We start from the raw sequence: 27759 nt of genomic DNA, 5'->3' as shown, positions 1-27759 counted from the left end.
CACGGCCAATCCATCTAGTCTACACATTTGTGGACTGTGGGCGAAAACGGGAGCACCCGAGGAAACCCATGCAGGCGGGAGCCTGGGGCAGCAAGAGAACATACAAACTCCACACAGGTAGTCATCTGAGGCTGGAATCGAACCTGGCTCCAACCAGTGGAGCAGAAGTGCTAATCATTGTGCCACCAGTAGATTCCAGTCAGTTTAAATTTTGCATTCTGCGAGTTAAGTTAAATATTTTTGTTTTACATTTCAGGGCAGTACTATAGGGATGTTCATGGAAATCGAAATATTTTATGAGTCATCGGGTTGTGGTTAGGAAGCAGTACACACCTACAGAAGAGGCAGAGCGAGAGAGAGTCTTTTCACAAAAGGGCACAGCAGAAATGTGGCACTGAGGCCAGAAGTCAGTTTGTGAAAAAAGAAAAACAATTCCTGTGTTGAACCAAAAATCTTTCCCAAGTCCCAGCCACTTAATCCGTACAGTGTGATTGTCACTGTCTAGATTTGACAAATAGATTTAGGATTGCTGTTTTGGAAACAGACGGCTAACAGGCGAGTTCAGGGTTATCGGTAAAATGATGTGTTTGGGTTTGCAGGCTGTGAGGGACGACAGTCTTATTAATTTTCCGCAGGATAAGATTGCTTCTTTGTCATAAATCATTGTCTTGTACTTTGATAAATGATTTTATTTTCTTTGAAGAGAGAAGGGTTTTGAGTTCACGTTATTTCTGCAAACGTTTTTCACTCGTAATCCAAAAAAAACATGAAACCGAGTTTGGATTTGGAACAGACTTTGTGTGTGTGTGTGTGTGTGTGTGTGTGTGTGTGTGTGTGTGTGTGTGTGTGTGTGTGTGTGTGTCAGCTTCAAAGCTGAATGTTCACAGAGGAGGAAACACAAATGCAGTTTTCAGCACGACTTTCAATGGGAGCTGTTCAGTGCAAGGATGATGCCGGATTCATCTCTGTGGGTGTGATCTTTAGCCAGGAGCTGTAAGACATTATGAATTGAGCTGCACTGGAGCACCTGTGGGACACATGAAGCCATTCAATTAAATTAAAAAATAACACACTCTGTAAGGCTGTTGAAATTATATTCTGAAGGGCATGTGCTTTCTTCTCAAACGATAATACAGCTGTCCAACATTGCAATACCTGAACTGATAGAATATTGCTCAAGTGGATTATCTGAAGCTTCGTGTTACCGAATCATAGTAAGGAGTCTCACAAAACCAGGTTAAAGTCCAACAGTTTTATTTGGTAGCAAAAGCCACTAGCTTTCGGATCGCTCACTGCTCCTTCGTCACTCACCTGACGAAAGAGCAGCGAGCGCTCCAAAAGCGAGTGGCTTTTGGTACCACATAAAACTGTTGGACTTTAACCTGGTTTTGTGAGACTTCTTACTGTGTTTACCCCAGCCCAACGCCGGCATCTCCACATCATGGTTACTGAATCATAACATCCCTCTCTCTGCATCTGCAGTTCTTGAGTGAATCGACGAGATTACGTCATTGGAGGATGTTGCAGAAACGAAGGGGAACGTTTGGTCCATTCATTGCCATCTTCTGCAAGTTCCCCCAAATGATCCATTCATTTACACTTCGAATATGTATTTAGTGCCAGTTGAAGCAGTTATTGTTCAATTCTTCTGCAAAGGAAAGGAAATTAAATCTCCCTCATCTCAGTATTGGTTATTGGGCTAACGACCTTAAATCTCTCGGTGCCTAATAGAAAACGCAATGACACAGGACTCGGCCATGCAACCCCTCGAGAGTGCAATCCCATTCATCTCATCTTCGTATTATTCTGACCATATTTTATCCTAGTTTCTATTACACATTACTGCATGTTCACCATCATGCCCAACTGCTGGGTAATCCACTATTCTGTGTATCATAGGCTTGGGAATATTCAATGACAGCCTCAAAACATGAGGTAGACCGTTACCAAAAATCAGCACCTCCGAAGCGAAACTTTTCCTCCTGGCCTCAACCTCAAATCACCCACCCATTAATAGAAATTGACACCCGATTCCTCACGAGGGAAATGTTCTCTTGGTTTCTAACCTCTCAAGTCTCATCTCGTTTATGTTTGATTTAAATTAGCTAGAATATTGCGCATGGGGTGGCATGGATGACACACCGGTAAGCATAGCTGCCTCAGAGCGGCAGAGACTCGGATTCGACTCCAGTCTTGTGTCACTGTCTGTGTGGAATTTGCCCGTTCAACCCTTGTCTGCGTGGCTTTCTTTCGGGTGCTTTGGTTTCCTTTCACAGTCCAATGGTTAGCAGTTTAGGTGGATTGGCCATGCCAAATTGTCCTTTAGTGTCCGAAAATGTGTCAGTTAGGTGGGTTGGCCATGTTAAATTATTCCTCAGGGTCCAAAGATATATCGGTTAGGTGGATTGACCATGCCAAATTGTTCATTACTGTCCAAAGATGTGTAGGTTAGATGGATTGGCAGTCCTAAAGTGTGCCTTAATGTACAAAGATACATCAGTTTGGTGGGTTGGCCATGCTAGATTATTCTTCAGGGTCCAAAAATATATCTGTTAGGTGGATGAGCCATGCTAAATTGCCGTTTAATGTCCAAAGATGTGTCGATTATGTGGATTGGCAGTCCTAAGGTGTCCCTTAGTGTCCATAAATGTGTCAGGGGAGTTGGCCATGCTAAATTATTCCTCAGGGTCCAAAGATGTGCATACATTGACCGTGCTAAATTGTCACTTAGTTTCCAAGGTGTCGAGGTTAGATGGTAAACGCGGGGATCTAGTCGATGAAGGGGGTTGGGGGCTAAGATGTTCTGCTCGGAGAGTCGGTGCAGATGCGATGGGCCAAGTGGCCTCCTTCTGCACTGCGGGAACTCTAATGGAAAGACGAATGCTTTTGAAGCATGTCGTAAATCGCAAATATTCAGGAGCATTCTGCTAAATGTTATTTTAATATTTCCCAGCTTTTCATTCCCGCCCAGCGCTTTGTCGCGATTTCTCTGCACAGAATTTCATTCGGCTGCCCTAACTTCCCACTCTCTTTTTATGCAAGAAAACAAAAACACAAGTGTTTCACGCAATTAGGTAATAGTGAATAACCTCGCAATAACTTATATTAAAATTCTGACCCTTTTTTTGAATAAAAATGTACACTCCTGCTTACCTTCACTGTGTTCGCGGAATATTATGAGATGCTGCAATATGGCTTTGAGGCTCAGTGCGTCAAGTTGATCAAGGGCAGTGCCGATGACTTCACGAGGATTATCTTCCCTGTCAGCCGGTGTTGCTGCAAATGTACAAAACAAGTCTGTGGCTTCGATGCTGGTTTAATGCTTTTTGCAACACAGCATTTACTTACATTCATAATGATACTTTTGTAATAACTTTTGTTACAAGTCAGGTTGGATACTTCAACGTGTTCTATGACGTTCTCCTGACCTGTAACGTTTTACGTTGAATTTGGCGAGCATGGGAATGAGAGGTTTCACTCCTGGTGTAATTCAACTGAGGGGCTTTTATCAAAAACAAAATTTAATTCAGAATATTGCTGACATGTCTATAAAGAACAAAGAACAAAGATCAGTATACATGTCAACAATATTCTTAATTAAACTTTGGTAAGACAATTAGCAAGAACTTTTAACAATTGCAAACAAGAAGCACAACAAATACGATAATGTGTAACTCTTCAGGAATATCTCTAGTGTGCTCCAACCAAAGCCACATCCAAGTCACAAAACCTTACAAATAAGCACAATACAGCTTAGGTTAAATGCCCACTTGTTACAGGAATGCAGTCTCCTGGAATGAATGCTGAAAATCTCTTGTTAAGAAACTCAGAAAAGATTGTAATCGAATCTGTTTCCCAAAACACAGCTTCTTTAAGGCCTCTCCTTCAGCTAACTGATAATAGTTTCAGAACCAAACAAAAAGAAGAACAGGGAGAGAGAGCGAGAGAGACTGTTTCTTAGCTTGCTGCTAAACTGCGTCCAAAACAGCACCCTCAAAACGAAGCCAAAATACCTAACACCTGACTACCACAGCTTCAACCCCCAATTACATCGCTGAAGCTGTAAGCTGCATGATTTTAAGAATTTCCTTCGTAATATAAGACTCACATGGCACTTTGAAGGTGATGTTTTGTGGTTTCAAGTGGTCAATAGTTTATTATCAACAATATTTATGCCTGTACACGCGATGGTCTAAAGAAATACCACACTCTCCAATTTCTTCTACTCCCTGGCTCCAACTGCGATTCCTCACCCACCCTCGGGGCGAGCGCCTTTGCACCCGATTCGTGGATTTCCCACATTGCCTCTCGATAGTTTCTGGACCGATCACGTAGCCCTCGCTGAACGCCCCATTAAAGAGGCCATGCCACCACAACATTTACCATATTAAATTGTTGCAAATTTGATTCGCAGGCATGACATCAGACTGCACTCGAAGCGGACTGACATGAGGAGAATTTAATGAATAATAGCGTGAGATTATTCAAAGTGCGCACATTTAAGTGATACATTACATGAGTACACACAGACATAGATGTGGCACAGTGGTTAGCACTGCTGGCGCACAGCGCCAGGGACCCAGATTTGATTCCCGGCTTTTGCAGAGTCCACTCTTTCTCCCCGTATCTGCGTGGGTTTCCTCCGGGTTCTCAGGTTTCCTCCTACAGTCTGAAAGGCGTGCTGGTCAGTTGCATTGGCCATGCTACATTCTCCCTTATTGTATGCGAACAGGCACTGGAGTGTTGCGACTAAGGGATTTTCACACTAACTTCATTGCAGTATTAATATAAGCCTACTTGTTGCACAAGTAAATGAACTTCAGCTTAGAATTTAAGATGAGGAGATTATAAAGCACAATTCCCGCTGTCTGAAGGAACATCTGACAAAATAGAAGAGATACTAACTGTCGACGTGCAAGAAACCATAATTGAAATAGCAGAAATGTGAGTCAGTTTCAGGGTATCAGATGACTTCCTGATATGGAGGGACGGTCCATGAGGGATTTGAACGGAAGAATGATAATTTTGAAACCATCATGTCACAGACCAGGAACCAATGCTCGTCAGAGTGCATGGAGGTGCTCGGGTCACAGACACCCTTTGTAATGTGGTAGGAATATGGTGGAGTTCCACAAAAGATTTGTGGAGGGTGGGAGTAGCAATTGCATATAAAACACTTGTGTTTCCAAAGTACTTTTTATAACGCCATGGATTTGCAAAAAGCCTTTCAGCCAATGAAGTCATTCTTGAAAAGCGTATTGTAGAAACACTGGGAACTCTCGCACATAGGAAGGTGATCTGTTTTCGACAGTTGTATTATTATATATAGCCACTCTGGGATCAGAGATAAGAAACTGTCCAAATTGAATATGTCACTCTCATGTGGCTTTGACATATTTTGGAGAACCCTAATCCTCTGGCCCGTTTCAGAATCTTTTCCACCCAAAGTTGTACTGTTCAGTGGGCTAAACTTCCATCAGAGAAATATTCAAATTTATATATAGGATTTTGAAAGGACTGATCAGTGACCTGATCAGTTTGACTAATCCCACTGTAGTATTGACAGTTAGATGAAGTTAACAGTCATTTCCGATGGGAGAGTACAGAACACGGGTGCATTGCTTAAATATCAGAAGATAAAATGTTTAAATGTGGTAACAAAAATGAATTATCCACATTGAAGTTAGTCAAAGCCGGGAATTTGCTCATCAAAATGATTGTAAATTATCGGACTTAGTTATGTTTTCAAGTCCAAAAGTGGGTAGGTTAGGTGGATTAGTCATGCTAAATTGCTACTTATTGCCCAAAGATGTATAGGTTCGGTGGATTGACAATCCTAAATTGTCCGTTAGTGTCCAAAGATACGCAGATAACGTGGATTGGCCATGCCTAATTGCCCCTTAGTGACCAAAGATATGCATGTTAGTTAGATTAGACATGGTCAATTGCCCCTTAGTGTCCAAAGATGTGTAGGATCGGTGGATTCTCCCTCTTAAATTGTGTCCTCGTATCCCACATTGTGCGTGTTAGGCGGATTGGCCATGCTAAATTGGCCCTTAGATCGCCAGGATGTGACGGCTAGGTGGAGTGGACAGACGAAATTGCGCCTTATTGTCCTAAGGTATGTGGTTCAGGTCAATTGACCCTGATGAATTGCCCTTCAGTGTCCACAGATATGTGGGTTACGTGAATTGGTCATGCTAAATTATTGCTTCGTGTCCCAAGATGTGCAGGTTTGGTGGAATCACCATGCTAAACTATCCATTAGTGTCCAAAAATAAGCAGGTTAGGTGGATTCTCCGTGCTAAATTATCCCTTGGTGTTCAAAAATGTCCAGGTTATGTGAATTGACCATGCTAAATAATTGTCCCTTTTTGTGCAAAGGTGAGCAGTATAGGTGGATTGTCCGTGCGAAATTGTCCCTTAGAGTCCAAAGATTAGCTAGTTAGGAGGAATATCCATGCCAAATGTGCAGGATTTCGGGATAGCACAGAGATCGTGAGGTGCGGGGTGGGAGCTTGGTTTGATTGTTGGCAGAGAGTTTGTGCAGACGCAATGGATCAGAAGGTCTCTTTCCGTACTGTAGACATTCTATGATTTAGTGTTAAGAATGATGGCATTGATGCATGAGGCACTTTTACAATACCTCTGTGGTCCTCAAGAGGCGCCAGGACACACCAATTGAAAAAACTCTTTAATCCCAATTGAGTGAAATCTGAAGGCATAGATTCTGTACAAAGACATGGATAATGCAAAGCTTTCGCCTAATATAGAAAAGCTCGAAGAAGTGGAAATACAAAGAAGTTTAGGCGTTCAGCTTAGTTGAACAAAGAGCAAAGAAAATGACAGCACAGGAACAGGCCCTTTGGCCCTCCAAACCTGCAACGACAATGCTGCCCGAACGAACTAAACCCGCTTACCCTTCCGGGGACCATATGCCTCTATTCCCATCCTATTCATATGTTTGTCAAGACGCCCCTTAAAAGTCACTACCGTATCCGCTTCCACGACCTCCCCCTGCAACGAGTTCCAGGCACCAAAATGCGTAAATAATCTGCTTCGGACATCTCGTTTAAACCTTGCCCCTCGCACCTTAAACCAGTGCCCCCCAAGTAATTGACTCGTCCACCCTGGGATTAAGCTTCTGACTATCCACTCTGTCCATGCTTCTCATAATCTTGTAGACTTCCATCAGGCCGCCCCTCAACCTCCGTTGTTCCAGTGAGAACAAGCCAAGATTCTCCAACCTCTCCACATAGCTAATGCCCTCCATACCAGGCAGCATCCTGGTGAATCTACTCTGTACCCTCTCCAAAGCCTCCCCATCCTTCTGGTTGTGTGGCGACCAGAATTGAACACTATATTCTAAGTGCAGCCTAACTAAGGTTCTATAAAGCTGCAACATGACATGCCAATTTTTAAACTCAATACCCCGGCCAATGAAGTCAAGCATGCCACATGCCTTCTGACTACCTGCTCCACCTGCATTGCCACTTTCAGTGACCTGTGTACCTGTACACCCAGATGCCTTTGCCTATCAATACTCTTAAGGGCTCTGCCATTTACTGTATATTTCCTATCTGTATTAGACCTTCCAAAATGCATTACCTCACATTTGTCCGGATTAAACTCCATCTGCAATCTCTTTGCCTAAGTCTCCAACTGATCTACATCCTGCTGTATCCTCTGATGATCCTCATCGCTATCCGCAAATCCACCAACTTTTATGTCAAGCGCAAACTTACTAAGCAAACCAGTTACATTTTCCTCCAAATCATTTATATATATTACAAACAGCAAAGGTCCCAGCACTGATCCCTGAGGAACGCCACTTGTCACAGCACTCCATTCAGAAACACACCCTTCCACTGCTACCCTTTTTCTTCTACGACCGAGCCAGTTTTGCATCCACCTTGCCAGCACACCTCGGATCCCATGCGACTTCACCTTCTGCACCAGTTTGCCATGACGGACCTTGTCAAAAGCCTTACTGAAGTCCATGTAGACAACATCGACTGCCCTACCCTCATCGATTACCTTCGTCACTTCTTCAAAAAACTCGATCAAGTGCGTGAGACACAACCCCCTTTCACAAAACCATGTTACCTCTCACTAATACGTCCCTTTATTTCCAAGTGGGAATAAATCCTGTCTCGAAGAATCCTGTCCAATAATTTCGCTTCCACTGATGTAAGACTCACCGGCCTGTAATTACCTGGAATATTCTTGCTACCCTTCTTAAACAAAGGAACAACATTGGCTATTCTCCAATCCTCTGGGACCTCCCAGAATTGTTCATTAAAATGCGCAAAAAGGTGTAAAATAATCAACACATCTTAAAAAGGTCCAGTGTTCATATCTAGATTGCAGCATACACACGGTTCGATGCGTTGCGTTCGTTCAATAATCTGCTTTTTCGGACTTATTTGAGTATTCTTAGAATTCTGGAATGTCTTGGCAACATTCCATTCGCAGAACAAGTTTGTATTAGAGGATGGTCAGGGGAGACTCAGCATAAACATTCCCTGGACGGCAAGGAATACATGGGTGGACGGTGTATCAAGCAATCCCTTCCATTCGGAATTCAGAAGTGCTGTGCTCCAGATTTAACAAAGAACAGAGAACAAAGAAAATTACAGCACAGGAACAGGCCCTTCGGCCCTCCAAGCCTGCACCGACCATGCTGCCCGACTTAACAAAACCCCGCTACGTTTCCGGGGACCATATCCCACTATTCCCATCCTTTCATGTATTTTTCCAGACGCCTTTTAAAAGTCACTACTGTATCCACTTCCACTACCACCCCCGGCAACGAGTTCCAGGCACCCACTACTCTCTGTGTAAAATACCTGCCTCATATAGCTCCTTTAAATCTTGCCTATAAACCTCAAACCTATGCCCCCGAGTAATTGACTCTTCAACCCTGGGAAAAAGTTTCTGACTATCCGCTCTGTCCATGCCTCTCATAATGTAACAGACTTCTATCGGTCTCCCCTCAACCTCCGTCGCTCCAGTGAGAACAAACCAAGTTTCTTCAACCTCTCTTCATAGCTAATGCCCTCCACACCGGGCAACATCCTGGTAAATCTTTTCCGTACCCTCTCCAAAGCCTCTCCATCCTTCTGGTAGTGTGGCGACCAGAATTGAACACTGTATTCAAAGTGCGGCCTAACTAAGGTTCTATAAAGCTGCAACATGACTTGCCAATTTTTAAACTCAATACCCCGGCCGATGAAGGCAAGCATGCCTTGTGCTTTCTGATTACCTTCTCCTCCTGCATTGCCACTTTCAGTGACCTGTGCACCTGTATACCCAGATCCCTTTGCCTATCAATACTCTTAAGGGTTCTGCCATTTACTGTGTATTTCCTATCTGCATTAGACCTTCCAAAATGCATTACCTCACATTTGTCCGGATTAAACTGCATCTGCCATCTCTCCGCCCAAGTCTCCAACTGATCTATATCCTGCTTTACCCACTGATGGCATCCTTTAGATTACATGAAACGCAGAGAAAAGGATAGGTTGACATGGGTGTCACTGGCTGGGCCAGCAGTTATTTCCCTTCGCATGAATGGGTCATTAGGTCATTTGAGAGGGTTGCTTTTTGGGGTCAACCACGTTGCTATGGGTCTGAAGTCACATCTGGGCCAAGCCAGGTAAGCACGGCAATTTCCCTGCCTCAAGTGAAATGGACGGGTTTTGACAAAAATCGACAGTGGCTTCATGGTCATCACTGGACTTTCAACTCCAGTTTGTTACTGCATTCTAATTGCACCGTCTGCCATGTTCGGATTCGAACCCGGGTCCCCAGAGCATTAACCTGCGTCCCTGGGTTATAGCCCAGTGACAATAGCCCACGATATCACCACGTCTGCAGCAAAGAGCAGCTCGTGGGGGACGAAAATCAAACCAGAATGTTAATCCTTGTCTTTGACTATTCAAATAAAAATCCTTCATTAAGAGGCACAAGCTCTCTCCCGCTGAAAGCAGTTTCCGTGAGATGAACTATTAGAAGTAATGCTGAGATTGGAAGACATTTGTTTGAAGCAGGTATATTTATGCAGGATCAAAACGGCCTTGTGAATTATTGAATTCACAGATGAACAATTGCTTGGAAGAACTGACTTAACGGGGCTGGAATATCTGCTCCTGATCAGATCTTGGTGTGTCAGATTTACAGATATGACAGTTTCAAGGACAGAAGACATTTGTACATCAGGATGTTGAGATAAACTTCGAAGAGTTGGTAGAACGGAAACGGACAGAATGCAATGAAGCCGGTAAGGTAAGCAAAGCTATATCTCTGTATCGTCACTCTGGCCTCTTGATCATCCGCGCTATTTACTTTTCCAACATTTGGAACAAACTGCGTACATCCTAAACATCTGAATTCCAATGCCAAGCTGTGCGAAACCTCTAACTTACTCTCTGCTCCTGTAATTCAACCCATTTGAAGACGCTCTAATTTCCCTGCCCCCATGTCTCCTGATGTGATACAGAGCTAAATGTAAGTTTGATGTTATATCGCCTTGGCGAGTGTGAATATGCATTGGGAATTTACAAGTGGGTGTGATCGCTGTAGTTCACATCACTTTTTTTTTTCATCCGCATCAACGGTTACATAAGAAGTAAGAGGAGAAGTAGTCAATTCAGCCTCTCAAGCCTGCCCCGCCATTCAATACGATCACGGCTGGCCTGATCTAGATTTCCTGCCCGTTCTCCATAAGCCTTCCAACGCATGACGAATTTAAAATCTATCTATCTTCTCCTTCGTATTCTGGGGTAGTGATTCCACAGATCCACGACCTTTTGAGAGCACTAGTTTCTCCTTATTGCTGCTTTTAATGCTACCCGCATCCCTAAAACTGTGACCTCTAGTCCTAGGTTGCCCCAAAAGAGGAAACAGAGTTTCTCCATCTACCCTGTCAATTCGGTTTAATATCTTATGTACTTAAATTACATCTCCCCTCATTCTAATCTCTCATTTTGAGTTGAGTTGATTTACTATTGCCACATTTTTTCTTATCCAGTGAAACGTATTGTTTCTTGTCTGATACAGGCAAAACATACTGTATTTAGAAAAAGAAAGGAGAGGGTGCAGAATGTAGTGTGACAGTCATAGTTAGGATGGAGAGAATGATCAACATAATATAAGGTAGGTCCATTCAGAAGTCTGATGGCAGCAAAGAACAAGCTGTTCTTGAGTCTGTTATATGCCAGATTGTATCAACCTAAACTACTCAATCTCATGAGACAAACCATTCATCTTCGAAATCTTAGAAACCCTACAGTACAGAAAGAGACCATTCGGCCCATCGAGTCTGCACCGACCACAATCCCACCCAGGCCCTACCCCCATATCCCTACATATTTTACCCACTAATCCCTCTAACCTCCGCATCTCAGGACACTAAGGGGCAATTTTAGCGTGGCCAATCAACCTAACCCACACATTTTGGACTGTGGGAGGAAACCGGAGCACCCGGAGGAAACCCACGCAGACACGAGGAGAATGTGCAAACTCCACACAGACAGTGATCCAAGCTGGGAATCGAACCCAGGCCCCTGGAGCTGTGAAGCAGCAGTGCTAACCACTGTGCTACCGTGCCGCCCCATCTCGGGAATCAATCTATGAACGTGCTGTGAACTACCTCCAATGCAACGGCATTCCTCCTGACACAAGGACAACAAATCTCCTGGTGCCATCTCAAACATGTCTTGTATAGTTGCAGCAACAGTTCCCCACTTCCATTGTTTATTTCTTTTTGCGTAAATGCAAAATAACGTTATCCAATCTTGCAGTAAAATGACACAGTGCAAGTTTTAAGCCTGACAACACTCCTATGCCACTTTTCTTGGGCACCAATCCAAGTTGAATATTTAACTCAATATCGGGTTGATTTTACAATAACATGTATGTTTTGAGACCATCAAGGGCAAAGTGTCACCACATTCAGATAAACTCACTACTTCCACCACTGCAGCCGTGTGTACTATCTACAACATGCACCACAAGAACTCACCAAGACTTCCTCAGCCACACGTTCCACATGCACAACCATTATCACCTAGAAGGACAAGGGCAGCGGATATATGGAAACACCACCTGGGAATGCCTCTCCGTGTAACGCACATCCTGACTTGAAAATATATCAGCCGTTTCTTCACTGCCGCTGGGTCAAAACCCTCCCTAACAGCACTATAGGTCTACATACAACACATGGACAGTAGTTGTTCAAGATGGCAGCTCAATTACCACCTTCCTTAGGCCCAATTTGGGACAATAAATGGCGGTTTCGCCAGCGACACCCAGATACGATTAACCAACAAAATAAATGATATAATTGAAGTCTGAGAGTATTTCAGCGCGAAGAACACTGACCTACCCTGAACAATGGAGACGTAACTCGATATAATCTGCTCGAAGGCTCTCAGATCCCTGTCATCTGCCTGGTCCAGGAGATAGTCGAAGTTCTGCCAGTGTGTCCTTGCATGGTCCCTCTCACTGCTTGGAACGATCCCTGTAAGGCCAACGAGGATCAGTCACATAAATCCAAGAGCAAATATTGACTAAATGTGTTGATGACTTACTGTCAAATCTACCCTGAGCCCCCACCGTCCCATCACTTTATTTGTTGCTATCCTTCCTTCACCCTGACTTCAAGCATATACAGGGCATCAGGTTTCTACGACTATTCAGTTCTGAAGAAAAGTCACACAGGCTCCAAACTTTAAACCTCTTTCCTTCTCCACAGATGCTGTCCGAACTGTTGCGTGCTTAGAGCAGTTTCTGCTTTAACTCCGTGTTTCCACAATGTCTTCTCTTTTGACCAAATGTCCACAACATGCTCGTTAGAGTTCGGAAAATACTTGAGTTTGGAGGCAGAGAACCTTGTTTCCCATTGAATTCTGGGTGATTCTGAGTGGGCAAGTGGGCAAGGCACAACAAGTTAGAAACGTCAATAGCGGGTAGGTAATGATCGCAAAGCTGGAATAATCTAGATTTGGAAGAAGGCAGGAGGGCTGAACCACTGCGGCTTTGATCCGTGAAAGAGGTATAGCGTCAGACAATGTGGAAAAGGCCCTTCACCCCATGTAGTATGTGCCGAAAATAGTTGCACTAAAACGCGCAAAACCAATTTCCCTGCACTTGTCCCATATCCTTAAATGTTATGATATTTTAAGTGCTCATCCAAATATGGATATAAACACGGTAACACAGCACTTAGCACTGTTGTCTCACAGCGCCAGGAACCCAGGTTCAATTACGGTCACGGGTCACTGTCTGTGTGGAATTTGCATGTTCTCCCCGTGTCTGCGGAGGTTTCCTCTGGGTGTTCCAGTTTCCTCCATAGTCCAAAGATGTGCGCGTCAGCTTGATTGGACATGCAAAATGACCCTAGCTGAGGAGGTTTATCAGGGTAACTGTGGGGCGTTACGGGATTAGGGCCTGGGTGGGATTGTGGTCAGTATATGCTCGATGGCCGGGATGCGATTCTGTAGGGATTTAATGATTCCATGATCGTTAACAGGTTGGAAGGACTCCAACCTCCACGGCCTTCCCAGCCATTGCATTCCAGATTCCCGCCACATTCTGAGTGTTTTGTTTTTTGTCAAATCCCCTCGAGATCATCTGCCCCGAGTCTAAAACTACACTCCGCCCCCCCCCCCCCCCCCCCCATGGCTGACCCCTCAAAGAAGGGGAACAGCTGCTGCTTACTCACCCTGTCCATACCCCTCATAATCTTATACACCTAAATAATGAACCCCTGAGCCTTCTCTGTTTCATGGAAAATAATCCAAGCCTCCTTCGTCCCTCCTTATAGCTCAATAGCTTCAACCTGGGCAACATCCTGGTGAATCTCCTCTATACCCCCTGTAGTGCTATTGCATCCTGCTCATAGTGAAGCGACTGGAACTGCGCACAATACTCCAGCTGTGACCTAATCAACATTCTGTACAACTCCAACATTACATCCGTGCTCTTTTACTCCATGACATAACTGATAAAAGCAAGGATCCCAAATGCCATCCTTCCTATCCTATTCACGTGCGCTTCCAACTTCAGCGCAGGGTTGCGGAAAAATAAAGACAAAGATGGAAATGTTAAAAATATAAATCACTCGGCAGTGAACCCCAGTGTGATAATGGATGTGGAATTGTTATGAGTAGAATAATAAAAATATTAGATGAACGTTTCCAGAGCTCGAAATTACACCCATGAGGAGAGATAGGATAACAAAACATAGAACATAGAAAATAGAAGCAAGATTTGGCCATTCCGCCCTTCATACCTCCTCCGCCATTCATTATGATCATGGCTGATAATCAAAAGCAATATCCTGATTCCGCTGACCCTCTATTTCCCTTGATCCATTTAGCCCCAAGTGCCATGTCTAATTTCTGCTGGAAGTCAAGTACTTTCAGTGTAGTGACGTCCAGAGATTCACCACTCTCTGGGTAAAGAACTTTCTCCACACCTCTGTCCTAAAATGTTGTCCCCTTATCCTCAAGCTGTCATCACTAGTTCTGGACTCCCCCACAATTGATAACATTATTTCTGGATCTACCTCGTCTCACCCGAATAGAATTTTATACGTTCCTTGAGAGCCCCCTCATTCCTCTAAGCTCCAGTGAATACAATCCGAACTGACGTCATCGCTCCTCGTATGACAGACCTGTCATCCCAGGACTCAATCGCCACTGCACTATCTCTATAACAAAGACATCATCCTCAGAGAAGGATATCAAAACTGCAAGCAGTTCTCCAGCTATGGCCTCACCTAAGGTACTCCAGCTAAGGTCGCAGTTAAAAAACCCTATTCCTAAACTCAAATGCTCTTGCTTTGAAGGCCAAAATGCCATTTGCCTTATTTACTGCCTGCTCTGCCTCGCACTTACTTTCAGCGACGGATGCACGAGGCCACTAAGGTTTCACTGAGAATCCACATTTCTCAACTTACACCTGTTCAAATAATAAACTATCTTCCTTTTATTGCGGTTGAAGTGGATAACCTCATATTTATCCACATTGTACTGCATCTGCCATGCATATGCAGACACACTCAGCCTGTACAAATCACGCTTCAGCATCTCTGCATCCTCCTCACAGCGACCCCGCCCACCCCACTTTGTATTATCTCTAAATTTGGAGATAATACATTTAGTTCCCCCTTCCAAATCATTGATATATAATGTGTCTTGTTGGGATCTTAGCACAGACCCCTGCTGAATCCCATGAGTCACTCACTGCGAATCGGAACAAGACTCATTTATGTCAATTCTTTGCTTCCGATCTGCTAACCAGCTTTCTATACATCTCAAGCCATTACCCACAACTCTATGAACTTTAACTTTACACAGTAGTCAGCTGTGTGAGATATTGTCAAAAGCCTTCTGAAAGTCTAAATAATCCACATCCACCGGTTCTCCTCAGTCAACTCAAAGAATTCTAACAGATTTGCCAAGCATAATGTCATAAGTAGTCAATAACAAGGGGGAAATTCATTGATTTGTGGAAGAGTTGTAGGGGATTGGGGGCAAGACGTTTTCAGCCAGAGGGTGGTGGGGGTTTCTGGAAATCATTGGCTAATTTGAGGCACAGACATTTAAACCAAGACTGTTGGCATAGTGGACAGTGAAAAACGTGTGTGTGCGAGGGGATGCGGGGACTGTGGGTGCGAGGTGGGGCGGGAGTTTGGGATTGCAACGGGATCTTGATCAATTCGGTCAGTGGGCCGCTAAATGGCAGATGGAGTTCAATTTAGATAAATATGAGGTGATGCATTTTGGTTGATCGAACCAGAAGATGACTTACTCAATTAATGGCAGGGCGTTAGGGAGAGATCGAGGGATACATGTTCATAGCTCCTTGACAGTGAAGTCACAGGTCGAGAGAGTGGTGAAGAAGGCATTTGGCGTATTTGATTACATTGATCAGAACATTTAATACAGGAGTTGGGGCGTCTTGTTGAAGTTGTACAAGGTTGTTAAGGCCACACTTGGAATACTGTGCACAGTTCTGGTCACCCTATTACAGAGCCGATATTATTAAACTTTACTGAGTGCAGAAAATATTTACCAGGATGCTACTGGGACATATTTGTCTGAGTGATAAGGCGAGGCTGGATAGACTGGGATCTTTTTCCCTGCTGGAGTGTAGGAAACTTAGGGGTGAACTTATGGAGGTCTATAAAATAATGAGGGGCATGGATCAGTTCGGTAGTCAACATCTTTTCCCAAAGGTATTGGAGTCCAAAACTAGAGCGCATATATTTAGGTGTGAGGGGAGAGATACAAAGTGTCCAGAGGGACAATTGTTTCACACAAAGGGTGGTGAGTGCCTTGAACGAACGTCCAGAGTTAGTAGTAGAGGAAGGTACAGTTTTGTCTTTTAAAAAGTATTTAGACAGTCACGTGTGTAAGATGGGTAGAGAGGGATATCGGCAAAACAGGGGGAATTGGGACGAATTAAGTCGTTAAAAAAAGAGCGGCATGGACAAGTTGGACAAGTTGGGCCGAACGGCCTGTTTCCATGCTGTAGACCTCTATGTCTCGATAAATTGACATTTATATTAATGATTTGGATGAGAATGGAGGAGGCATGGTCAGTAAGTTTGCAGATGACACTAAGATTGGTGGCATAGCGGACAGTGAAGAAAGTTATCTCCAATTGCAACGGGATCTTCATCAATTGGGCCAGTGGGCTAAGGAATGGCAGATGGAGTTTAATTTAGACAAATGTGAGGTGATGCATTTTGGTGGATTGAACCAGGGCAGGACTTACTCAGTTAATGGTAGGGCGCTGGGGGGAGTTACAGAACAAAGAGATCCAGGAGTTCATGTACATAGCTCCTTGAAAGTGGAGTCACAGGTGGACAGAGTGGTGAAGAAGGCATTTGCCATGGTTGGTTTCATCGGTCAGAACATTGAATACAGGAGTTGGAATGTCTTGTTAAAGTTGTACAAGATATCGGCGAAGCTACACTCGGAATACTGTGTGTAATTCTGGTCACGCTATAATATAAAGGATATTATTAAACTAGCAACAGTGCAGAAAAGATTTACTAGGATGCTACGGAACTTGATGGATTGAGTTACAAGGAGAGGCTGGATAGACTGGGACTTTGTTCTCTGGGGCGTAGGAGGCTGAGGGGTGATCTTATAGAGGACTATAAAATAATGAGGGGCACAGATCAGCTAGATAGTCAATATCTCTTCCCAAAGTTAGTCGAGCCTAAAACTAGAGGGCATAGGTTTAAGGTGAGAGGGGAGACATAGAAAAGTGTCCAGCGGGGCAATTATTTCACACGGAGGTAGTAGTAGAGGCGGTAAAATTTTGTCTTTTAAAAAGCATTTAGATCGTTACATGGGTACGATGGGTATCGAGGGATATGTGCCAAATGCGGGCAATTGGAATTAGCTTAAGGATTTAAAAAAAAGGGCGACATTGACAGCTTGGGCCAAAGGGCCTGTTTCCATGCTGTAAACCTCTATGACTCTATGACTCTATAAATAATCCAAAAGGTTCCTGTATCAACATCTGAAGTGCTGGAAGGTGCGAGGCTATGGGGCAGGTAAAATATTTTTTAGTCACAAGTAGGATTACATGAGCATTCCAATGAAGTTACTGTGAAAATCCCCTGCCACCACACTCCGGTACCTGATTGAGTACACTGAGGGATAATTTAGCATGGCCAATACACCAAACCACCTCATCTTTCAGACTGTGGAAGGAAACCGGAGCACACAGAGGGAACCATACAGATATGGGGAGAACCTGCAGACTCCATGCAGACAGTGTCCCAATACAGGAATCGAACCCGGGTGCATGGCGCTGTGAGAGTGCAGTGCTAACCATTTTTCCCCACCCCACCCTCTTAATTCTGGCCAGCACAGGCACAATGGGCTGACTAGCATCTTTCTGCACCGTAACTCTCCTATAGTTATAACCGTTGTCCACTACTGTTTATGTTACTTACCTTGAAAGTCCTTTCTGAAGATGAGGAACTGATTGAAAAGGAAGGCCAGCAGTTTATCATCACAGCGGCGAAGCAGATCATTGATCCTCTGCCGTGAACTCTTCGGAATTCCAGAAGCCTTAACTGGACAGACAGTAAAACTATTTGGTGCGTTGCTTCACAAAAGCCCCGCGCCAAAAATGACTGAATGTAAACAAGATAGAATGGAAGGGAGGAAGGAAGCGTGGAACGGAGGGAGGGAAGGAAAGAAGGAGGGAAGGGAAGGAGGCAGGGAGGGAGGGAAGGAAGGAAGGAAGTCCAAGTACACCGAATTCTCTCATCCCTGTTACCATTCGTGTTTATTTGTTTTATTCTTTTGTGGAATATGGGCTGGACCAGCATTTATTGCCCATCCATAGTTGCCCTTGAGAAGGTGAATAGCTTGCTAAACCGTTACTGAGGGCAGTTGAGAGTTAACAGCATTGCTGTGGCTCTGGAGTCACATGTAGTCCAGACAAGGTAAGGACTGCAGATTTCCTTCCCTGAAGGACATTAGTGAACGATTTGGGTTTCTCCGACAATTGTCAATGGTTTCATGGGCATCAGTAGATTCCGAATTCCACACATTTTTTATTCACTTCAACTTTCACCAGCTGCCAAGTGTCGAATCCATGTCCCCAGAACATTAGTTAAATTTATCGATTAATTGTGTAGCAATAATACTAATAGGCCATCGCCTCTTCTGTGAATCTCTTTTGTCTCTCTCAAATATGTTCACATACTTCCCAGAGTGTGGCATGTCTAAATATATACAATTCTCCAGCTGAGGCCGCATTACCATCCTAATAATGTTCAATGTAAACTTCTTGCTCTTGTACAGAATACCCCTATTTTCAAAAATGTGGAACACCACATGTTGCACGAACTGCTCACTTCACTTGCCTTGCCCACTTCAATGGTCTATGCGCATATTCGCTCAGATTCCTTTGCTCGTGCAATTAATTAAGGAATCTGCCCCTTACTTGCATTGAATAATGTGATCTGATGTTGATTCTGGTGATTCGCTCAGCATGTCCCAATCATTTACCAAAAAAAACCTGTAGGGCTTCAAATTACCCCTGATTAACTATATCTATTGCATCGCTACACAATCATCAAGCTTCCAGAAATCTTCCTGTATAATTGCGCACTATTCCTCAGAGTTAGCTAAGGCTGTCAGGTTGCAAAGGTTAAAGAAGAGTGCAAGTGAAGAAAATGTGGAAGCAAATAGTTACACCTTCACTGCTGTGCAGAAGGAGGCCATGTGGCCCATCGAGTCTGCACCGACTCTCTGAAAGTGCAAATACCCAGTCCTACCTCCATAACCCCATGCATTCAGCCCTCTATTCCCCAAACCTATGCACATCGGGACACCAAGAGATAATTTAACATGGACAGTCTACCTAATCAGCATATCTTTTGACTGTGGAAGGAAACAGGAACAACAATGAACAGTGAAGCACAGGAATATGCCCTGTCGCCCACCAAGTCTGTGCCGACACAGTTGCCTCTCTAATCTAATATTTTCTTGCCTCTACCTGGTCTATATCCCTCTTTTCCCTGAATATTCATGTATCTAAATAGATGTCCCTTGAAAGTTGCTATAAAATCTGCTTCCATTACCTCCTACGGCAGCGTGTTCCAGGCATTCACCACCAGCTGTTGAAAAGCTTGCCCCTGACATCTCCTTTAAATTTCCCCCCTCGCGCTTCCAAATTATGTTCCCGTGTAATTCACCTTTGACCCTGGGAAAAAGACTCTGACGATCCACTCTATCCATGCCTGTCATAAACTTCTAAACCTTTGTCAGGTCCCCCTCTTCCTCCGAAGCTGCAGTAAAAACAATTAAAGTTTATTCAAACTTTTTCATAGTCCTTACGCTCCAAATCAGGCAGCATCCTGGTCAATCTCTTCTGCACCCTTTCCAATGCATCAACATCCTTCTGGTAGTGGGGCGGCCAGAATTGTACACAATACTACAAATGCAGCCCAACCAAAGTCTTATACACCTGCAACATGGTTTTCCAATTCCGAGACTCAACGCCTGACCAATGAAGGCCAGCATACCAATACACCTTCTTGACCATCTTGTCCACCTGAGTTGCCACCTCCATGGAACTGTGGATCTGCATGCCTTGATGCCTCTGTATGCTCGAAAGGTTTCTAGCACATGGTGGAAACGCACGTAGACATGGGGAGGACATGAAAACACCACACAGTTTCTTATGAAAGATGTGATAGAACGGCGTGAGGATGGAAGTAACCAAGATAATGGACAGAAGAAGAGAACACGGGTGCTGAAAGCGCATGAGGGAGAAATGAGGCAGGGAAAGCAGGAGTGATGTATTGAGTCATACAATCATAAAGTCTCTACAGTATATAAGGAGGCCATTCTGCCCATAGAGTCTGCACCAACGCTCCGTCAGAGAGTCATACCCAGGCCCATACCCGTGCCGATCCCATTATCCCCAAATATTTGCACTGCTAATCAGCCAAGACATCTTGGGACACTAAGGAATAATTTGGCATGGCCAATACACCTGGCCTACACATCTTGGAACTGTTGGAACAAATCAACCCATAAAGGTATGGAGGGAATGTGCAAAAATATTTAACCAAGGCCAGAATCAAACCCAGGTCCTTGGCGCTGTGTCGCAACTCTGCTGACCACTATGCCACCGTGCCAGTCACAATTTTGTAAGATAGGAAGTTACGAGAAAAGCTAGGAAGAGAAGAAATCAGGAAAAAAAGATAGAGGGGTGAGGGGAAACAGCAAGCAAACATTAAAATACTCCAAAGTAGGACAATAGATCTAAAACGAAAACAATCTTCATTCCTTATTGATAAACGGTCTATGGTCAGCACAGTGGTAAGTACTGCTCCCTCACCACACCAGCGGCCGGTGTATGATTGCAGCTTTGAGTGCCTGTCTGTGAGAAGTTTGCACTTTCTCCCCGTGTCTGCGTGGGTTTCCTCCGATGCTCCGGTTTCCTCCCATCGTCCGTAAATGTGTACATGAGGTGGGTTAGCCATGGTGAATTGCCTCTTGATGTCCCAAGCTGTGTAGGTGAGGGGGACTAACGATGTGTGGGTTTTCTGGGTTAGGGCGGGGGAATAGGGCTTGGGTAGGAGACCCTGTCAGAGAGTCGGTGCTGACTCGATGGGCCAAATAGCTCTTCTGCACTATACGCATTCCATAGCCAAGCAACGACTCAATTCAACAGAGCTCTGAGCTTACAACCAGAGTCAGACATACAGAGAACCAACTCTTTGAAGATTAGCATGTGTCTCAGGACAAGCAGAAGATGTGGACGGTCAAATGTGCCCAAAATATCGTGAATCTTCCCTCGAGTATTTTCCTCACTCTGCGGCTCCATTGCTGCGGGAAAAATAGAAATAAATTGAGGGATTTGCCTCCCTGATTGGCCAACCCAAAGATCAAAGGTCATCTAAACAGTAAGTGCCAAGTAAAGGAACTAACCAGAGCCAGAATGTTCTCTATCTGTCAGAATACTGACACTTTATCCTGGCCCACTTTCCCTTCAACAGGACGTTTATAAACAAATAATCGAATTGTTACGAGGCAAAACGAGGCCATTAAGCCCATCCCATATGTGCTTTCTTTATTCTTCTTTCTGGACCTCAGCTCTCACTCAAAGCTTTCACAGGCAGTTAAAGGAACTTTAGAAAATAGCTATTCACCTTTAAAAAGTGCAGTCGAGGCAGACAAAACGTTATCATTTTCAAACTGTTGCTGACTTGGGGAACCATAGAATCCGTACAGCGCAGGAGGGAGCCATTCTGCTCATCTCCTCTGCACCGAATCTCTGAAAGTGCATCCCCCCAGGCCTTCCCCTCCGTTCTATGCCTGTAACCACGCTCCATTGCCGTAATTAAGTCACCTAACCTACACACATTTGGAAACTCAATGGCAATTTAAAATGGCGAAGCCACCTAACCTGCAATTCTTTGGACAGAAAGGGACAATTGACCTTGGCCAATCCATCTAACCTGCATATCTTTGGACACTAGGGGGTAACTTAGCATGACCAATCCATCAAACCTTCACAACTTTGGATACTAAAGGGCAGCTTGCCATGCTCAATCCATCTAAATTACACAGCTTTGAATACTATGGGTTAATTTCTCATGGTCAATGTGCCTAACCTGCACACATTTTATACTGAGGGATAATTTAGCATGGCGAATCCGCCTATCCTGTACAACTTTGGACACCAAAAGCCAATTTATCATTGCCATTCTACCTATCTTCCACAGCTTTGGACACAAAGGGGCAAGATAACATGGCAAACCGATCTAACCAGCACATTTTGGACACTAGGGGAACATTTACCATAATCAGTCCACCTAACCTGCACATCTTTCGACACTAAGGGACAATTTACCATCGCCAGTCCACCTAACATGCACATCTTTGGACAGTAAGAGGAAACTAACGATAACCAATGCACCTACTCTGCACATCTTCGGACACTAAGGGACAATGAAGCAATGGGAAATCCACCTACCCTCCACATATTTGGAGCACAATTGGCCCAGGACTGAGGGAGAAAACTACCGGCGCTTGGCCTAATGTTTTTATGCCTTGTCTTATTACTTGCTGACAATGAGCAGGTGAGGAAGTGGGTTAGAGGGTGCGAGAAAGGGTATGGAAACATGGACGGTGTGTATGTGGGGTTGTAGTCGCGCAGGGTGGCTCACAGGAGGCAAGTACAGAGGGATCAATAGAATGAATGGAGGAGTGGATATTTGAATGAGACTGAATGTCAATAAGATCTGTCCCGGTTCCCTGATTGGATGCTGATGTATCTCATAAAGTCAATGTTTATTCATGAATACAAAGTCCAGCGTGTGAATGTTTTATGATAATAAGGGGAAAGATAAGGCGATATTTATATGTTACTTTGTATACTCTGTAAATGATTAATACACTTGCTCATTATTGTGTAACAATGTAAATGAAGTGTCAGCAGCATTCCAACCACGCAGGTAAAATGTCAGAGGTTAAATCAATAACCTTCTTTGTCTTCAGTAATCAGAGAAACTGATCTATCAGAGGGTCAGTTCTGAGCGAGTTTGTGAAGTAGAGCTAAGTGAGCGCTTATCTGTCAGAAGGTCAATGCTCGCGGAATTGCTGAGCAGTACTGAGGGAGGGCTGATGTTTCAGAGGGTCAGTGCTGAGGGAGAGAGTGACGAGTACTGAAGGAGAGTGTGACTAAAACTGAGGGAGAGAGTGACTATTAATGAGGAAGAGTCTGACCAGTTGAGGGAGAGAGTGAGCAGTACAGAGAGATAGAATGACCAGCACTGAGGGAGAGAGTGAGCAGTGCTGAGGGAGAGCGTGACCAGGCCTGAGGGAGCGCTGATGTGACGGGAGGTCCATGCTAAGGGAGCTGGAGTGTCAGACCTGAGATGGAACTGAATTGTCAGAGGGTCAGTGCTGAGGGAGAGAGTGACCAGTCCTGAAGCAGCACTGATGTGTCAAAGGGTCAGTGCTGAGAGAGCTGGAGAGTCAGTCCTGAGGTAGCACTGATGTGCCAGAGCGTCAGTGCTGAGGAAGAGAGTGACAAGTCCTGAGGGAGCGCTGAAGTGTCAGGGTCAGTGCTGAGGGAGAGAGTGACCAGTCCTGGAGCAGTGCTGATGTGTCAGAGGGAGTGTGCTGATAGAGCTGGAGTATCAGTCCTGAGGGAGTGCCGATGTGTCAAAGGGTCAGTGCTAAGGGAAAGAGTGGCCAGTACTGACCGAACACTGAATTGTAGCAGGTCAGCGCTGGGGACATTCGACTTTACATACTGAAGGAACTGATCTCTGAGAAGGTCACTGCGGAGAGAACTGAAGTGTAAGTACTGGGAGTATTCAGTATCATGGAGGGTTGGGGGGGGGGGCGGTGGAGACGGGCGCGCAGTATTGAAGGATCAGTTCTGAGGTAATGCTGTACTGAAAGAGGTTCAGTACCGAGGGAGTGCCGCATTGTCAGAGTGTCAGTACTGAGGGCGTGTTGCACTGTCGGAGGGTCAGGAGAGAGGAGCGCCACAATATCTAAGGGCCAGTGGTGAGGCAGCTCTGCACTATCAGAGGGTCAGTGAGGTGGGAAAGCAAAACTGTTGGAAGGTCAGTCCGAAGTAAGTTCCACATTTTCAGAGAATCAGGAGGGAGGCAGCATCGCACGGCCAGGTGATTAGTACTGAGGGTGGGCTACACTGTCAGAGGTCAGTACTGAGGGAATGCTGCACTGTCAGAGGTCAGTACTGAGGTAGTGCTGCACTGTCAGTGTGTCAGTACTGAGGGAGTACTGCATTGTCAGGGAGTCAGTACTGAGGCAGTGCTGCACTGTCAGAGGGTCAGTACTGAGAGAGTGCTGCACTGTTAGAAGGTCAGTACTGAGGTAGTGCTGCACTGTCGGAGGTTCAGTACTGAGGGAGTGCTGCATTGTCAGAAGGTCAGTACTGAGGGAGTGCTGCACTGTCGGATGGTCAGTACTGAGGGAATGCTGCACTGTCGGAGGGTCAATACTGAGGGAGTGCTGCACTGTCGGAGAATCAGTACTGAGGGAGTGCTGCACAGTCAGAAGGTCAGTACTGAGGGAGTGCTGCACTGTTGGATGGTCAGTACTGAGGGAGTGCTGCATTGTCAGAGGATCAGTACTGAGGGACTGCTGCACAGTCAGACGATCAGTACTAAGGGAGTGCTGCACTGTTGGAGGGTCCGTACTGAGGGAGTGCTGCACTGTTGGAGGGTCAGTTCTGAGGGAGTGCTGCACTTTCGGAAGGTCAGTACTGAGGGAGTGCTGCATTGTCAGAAGGTCAGTATTGAGGGAGTGCAGCACTGTCGGAGGGTCAGTATTGAGGCAGTGCCGCACTGTCGGAGGGTCAATACTGAGGGAGCGCTGCGCTGTCGGAGGATCAGTACTCAGGGAGTACTGCACAGTTAGAAGGTCAGTACTGATGGAGTGCTGCACTGTTGGAGGGTCAGTACTGAGGGAGTGATGCACTTTCGGAGGGTCAGTACTGAGGGAGTGCTGCACTTTCGGAAGGTCAGTACTGAGGAAATATTGCACGACTCTATGTATTCGACGGAGAAAATAAAAGATACCTTGTCTCTTTATTTCCATGCACTCGAACATCTTGAATTGAATGGAAAATTGGAGGAGAAGTTTGGAATAAAACACTACCTTCAATTTCCTTTTGAAATAAAGTGGACAAATCTGATGTGGACGAATGTTAGCGTCTCTGTATTGCTTTGGTGCAGAATGATGCAAAGACGATCAAACAACACCTCCAGCAAGTGAGCAGCACCAGTTCAATAACTAGGCACATCAATACCTCAAGGAGTGTAAACAGTGATGTGCTTTAACCAGCGGCCTTTCCACTGATATTCACACCCCCAGAATGATTCATTTTGAAAACAGTCGGCACCGATGCCAACTAAACATCAATCACACACAATTTCGAATATTTGACACGTTAATCTCACCAGTAAAATGTGTGTAACTTACATTGATTCGCTGCTTGCTGCTGATGAACCCAAAATTCTGCACAGTAATGTCGTAAACATCGATTCACCAAGAACTGAAAACACTAACTGATCAAAGTTCGGAGCTTATCGAGCGAAACGCTGCCAACATCAACAAAGAGAGTCCCACCCCGTTTTAGATTAATGGGTTTGTAATAAACAGGTGGGGAGGCTTTGCTGTAGCCGAACTGAGCTCTTTAGGATTCAACCTGGGGTGAACTGCATTCTGAGCATTGTGTTTACATGTTGGCACATCATCTCACCGAGGGGTATTTATTTTAATTCGTTCGTGGGACATAAGAGCTGCTGGCTGGCCAGCATTTATTGCCCATCCCTATTTGCCCTTGACAAGGCGGTTGTGAGCTGTCTTCTTGAAGCGCTGCAGTCCATGTGCTTGGGTTGACCCACAATGCCGTTAGGGAGGGATTTCCAGGATTTTTACCCAGGAACGGCGGTACATTGCGAAGTCAGGATGTGAGTGGTTTGGAGGGTAACTTGCAGCTGGTGGTGTTCCCATGTATCTTCTGCCATTGTTCTTCTAGGTGGAGGTGGTCCTGCGTTTGAAAGGAGCTGTCTCATGATCTTTGGTGAGCTGCTGCAGTCCATCTTGTGGATGGTACACACTGCTGCTATTGAGCGTCGGTGGTGGAGGGAGTGGATTTCTGTATCTGGGGTGCCAATCAAGTGGGCTGCTTTGCTCTGGATGTTGTCAAGCTTCTTGAGTGTTGTTGGAGCTGCACCCATCCAAGCAAGTAGGGAGTATTCCATTCCACCCCTGACTTATGGCCGGATTTGGGGAATTAGGAGATGTGTTTCTCTCCGCAGAATTCTGAACTTTTGACCTGCTCTTGTAACCACTGTGTTTTTGTGGTGAGTCCAGTTCAGCTTCTCGTCAGTGGTAACCCCAAGATGTTAACAGTGGGATATTCAGTGATGGTTACACCATTGACTGTCAAGGGGCAATGTTTAGAGTGTTTCTTATTGGTGATGGTCATTGCCTGTCATTTGTGTGGCACGACTGTCACTATAATGACCATGGAGGCCAGGATACACAGCACAGATCTTGCCATATAAGGATGACCCAGCAATTCATTCCCATGCCAAATTGCCACTGAATTGTGAAACTCACCAGGTAATTCAGAGCGTATTTAACAGTAAACTATGTGCAGTGTAATGAGCTCACATATGGACCAAGTAAGGGTGGCACATTTCCTTCCCTGAAGGGCATTAGATAACCCGGTGGGAGTTTGCAAAACTTCGATTTAATCTTTAGACATTCAGTTCGAAATTTGGTATTCAATTCAAATTTCACCAAAAACCTGATGGATTTTGAACCCAGAGAATTATTAGAATCATAGTATTCACAGAAACCACGCAATGGAAAAAGGGGCCCTTCGGCCCATCGAGTCAGCACTGACTCTCCAACAGAGTATCTTACCAAGACTTAACCCCAACCTATCCTGATAACTCCATGCATATACCCCGGTAATCCACCTAACATGTAAACCTTGGGGAAATAAGGGGCAATTGAGCATGTCTAATCCACCTAAAGTGCGCATGGAATGTATTTAAGAGGCAGTTAGGTATAGCACTTGAGGCGAATGCAGGATTAGGCAATTGAGTCGGATGATCAACCCTGATCGTAATGAATGGCGGAGCAGGCTTGAAGGGCTAAGTGGCCTCCTCCTGTTCCTTTCTATCTTCTACGTTGCCATGTTATTATTTTGTGGTCATGATGTGGAGATGCCGGCGTTGGACTGGGGTAAACACAGTAAGAAGTTTAACAACACCAGGTTAAAGTCCACTTTAACCTGGTGTTGTAAACTTCTTACATTATTTTGTGGCACAGTGGTTAGCACTGCTGCCTCCCAAACCAGGAACCTGAGTTCAATTCCCGCCTCGGGTGACTCTCTGTGTTCTGTTTTCACATTCTCCCCATTCCTGGGTGGGTTTTCTCCGGGTGCTCCGGCTTCCTCCCACTCTCCAAAGATGTGAGGGTCATGTTGATTGGCCATGCCAAATTCCCCCAAAACGTGCAGGTTAGTGGGATGAGCAGGATAAATACATAGGGTACCGGGGATAGGGCCTGTGTGCGACTGTTGTCGGTGCAGATTCGATGGAATAAATGGTCTGCTTCTGCAAAGGAGGGGCTCTATGATGCAATGATTCTATGACCTTTGGACTGAAGAAGCAAACTCTAGTACCCAGTAAAACCCCACGCAGGC

The 27759-nt window shown here is 45.0% G+C and overlaps 1 protein-coding gene across 1 annotated transcript; it reads right to left on the bottom strand.

Moving 5' to 3' along the window:
- Positions 1-986: 986 nt before the first annotated feature.
- On the bottom strand, positions 987-25670 carry LOC144486008 (uncharacterized). Its single transcript, XM_078204117.1, has 6 exons — positions 25518-25670; positions 21258-21380; positions 17984-18106; positions 12389-12523; positions 3154-3276; positions 987-1027 (listed from the first exon to the last, which is right to left on the bottom strand). The coding sequence occupies exons 2-6, from the start codon at positions 21376-21378 to the stop codon at positions 1002-1004; spliced, it is 528 nt and encodes a 175-aa protein (XP_078060243.1). The 5' UTR covers positions 21379-21380; positions 25518-25670; the 3' UTR covers positions 987-1001.
- Positions 25671-27759: the final 2089 nt, after the last annotated feature.

This window comes from Mustelus asterias, unplaced genomic scaffold, assembly GCF_964213995.1.
Source record: "Mustelus asterias unplaced genomic scaffold, sMusAst1.hap1.1 HAP1_SCAFFOLD_264, whole genome shotgun sequence".
Lineage (NCBI taxonomy): Eukaryota > Metazoa > Chordata > Chondrichthyes > Carcharhiniformes > Triakidae > Mustelus > Mustelus asterias.
Note: the sequence above shows the minus strand (reverse complement) of the source record. Positions and strands in the feature narration are given on the sequence as shown.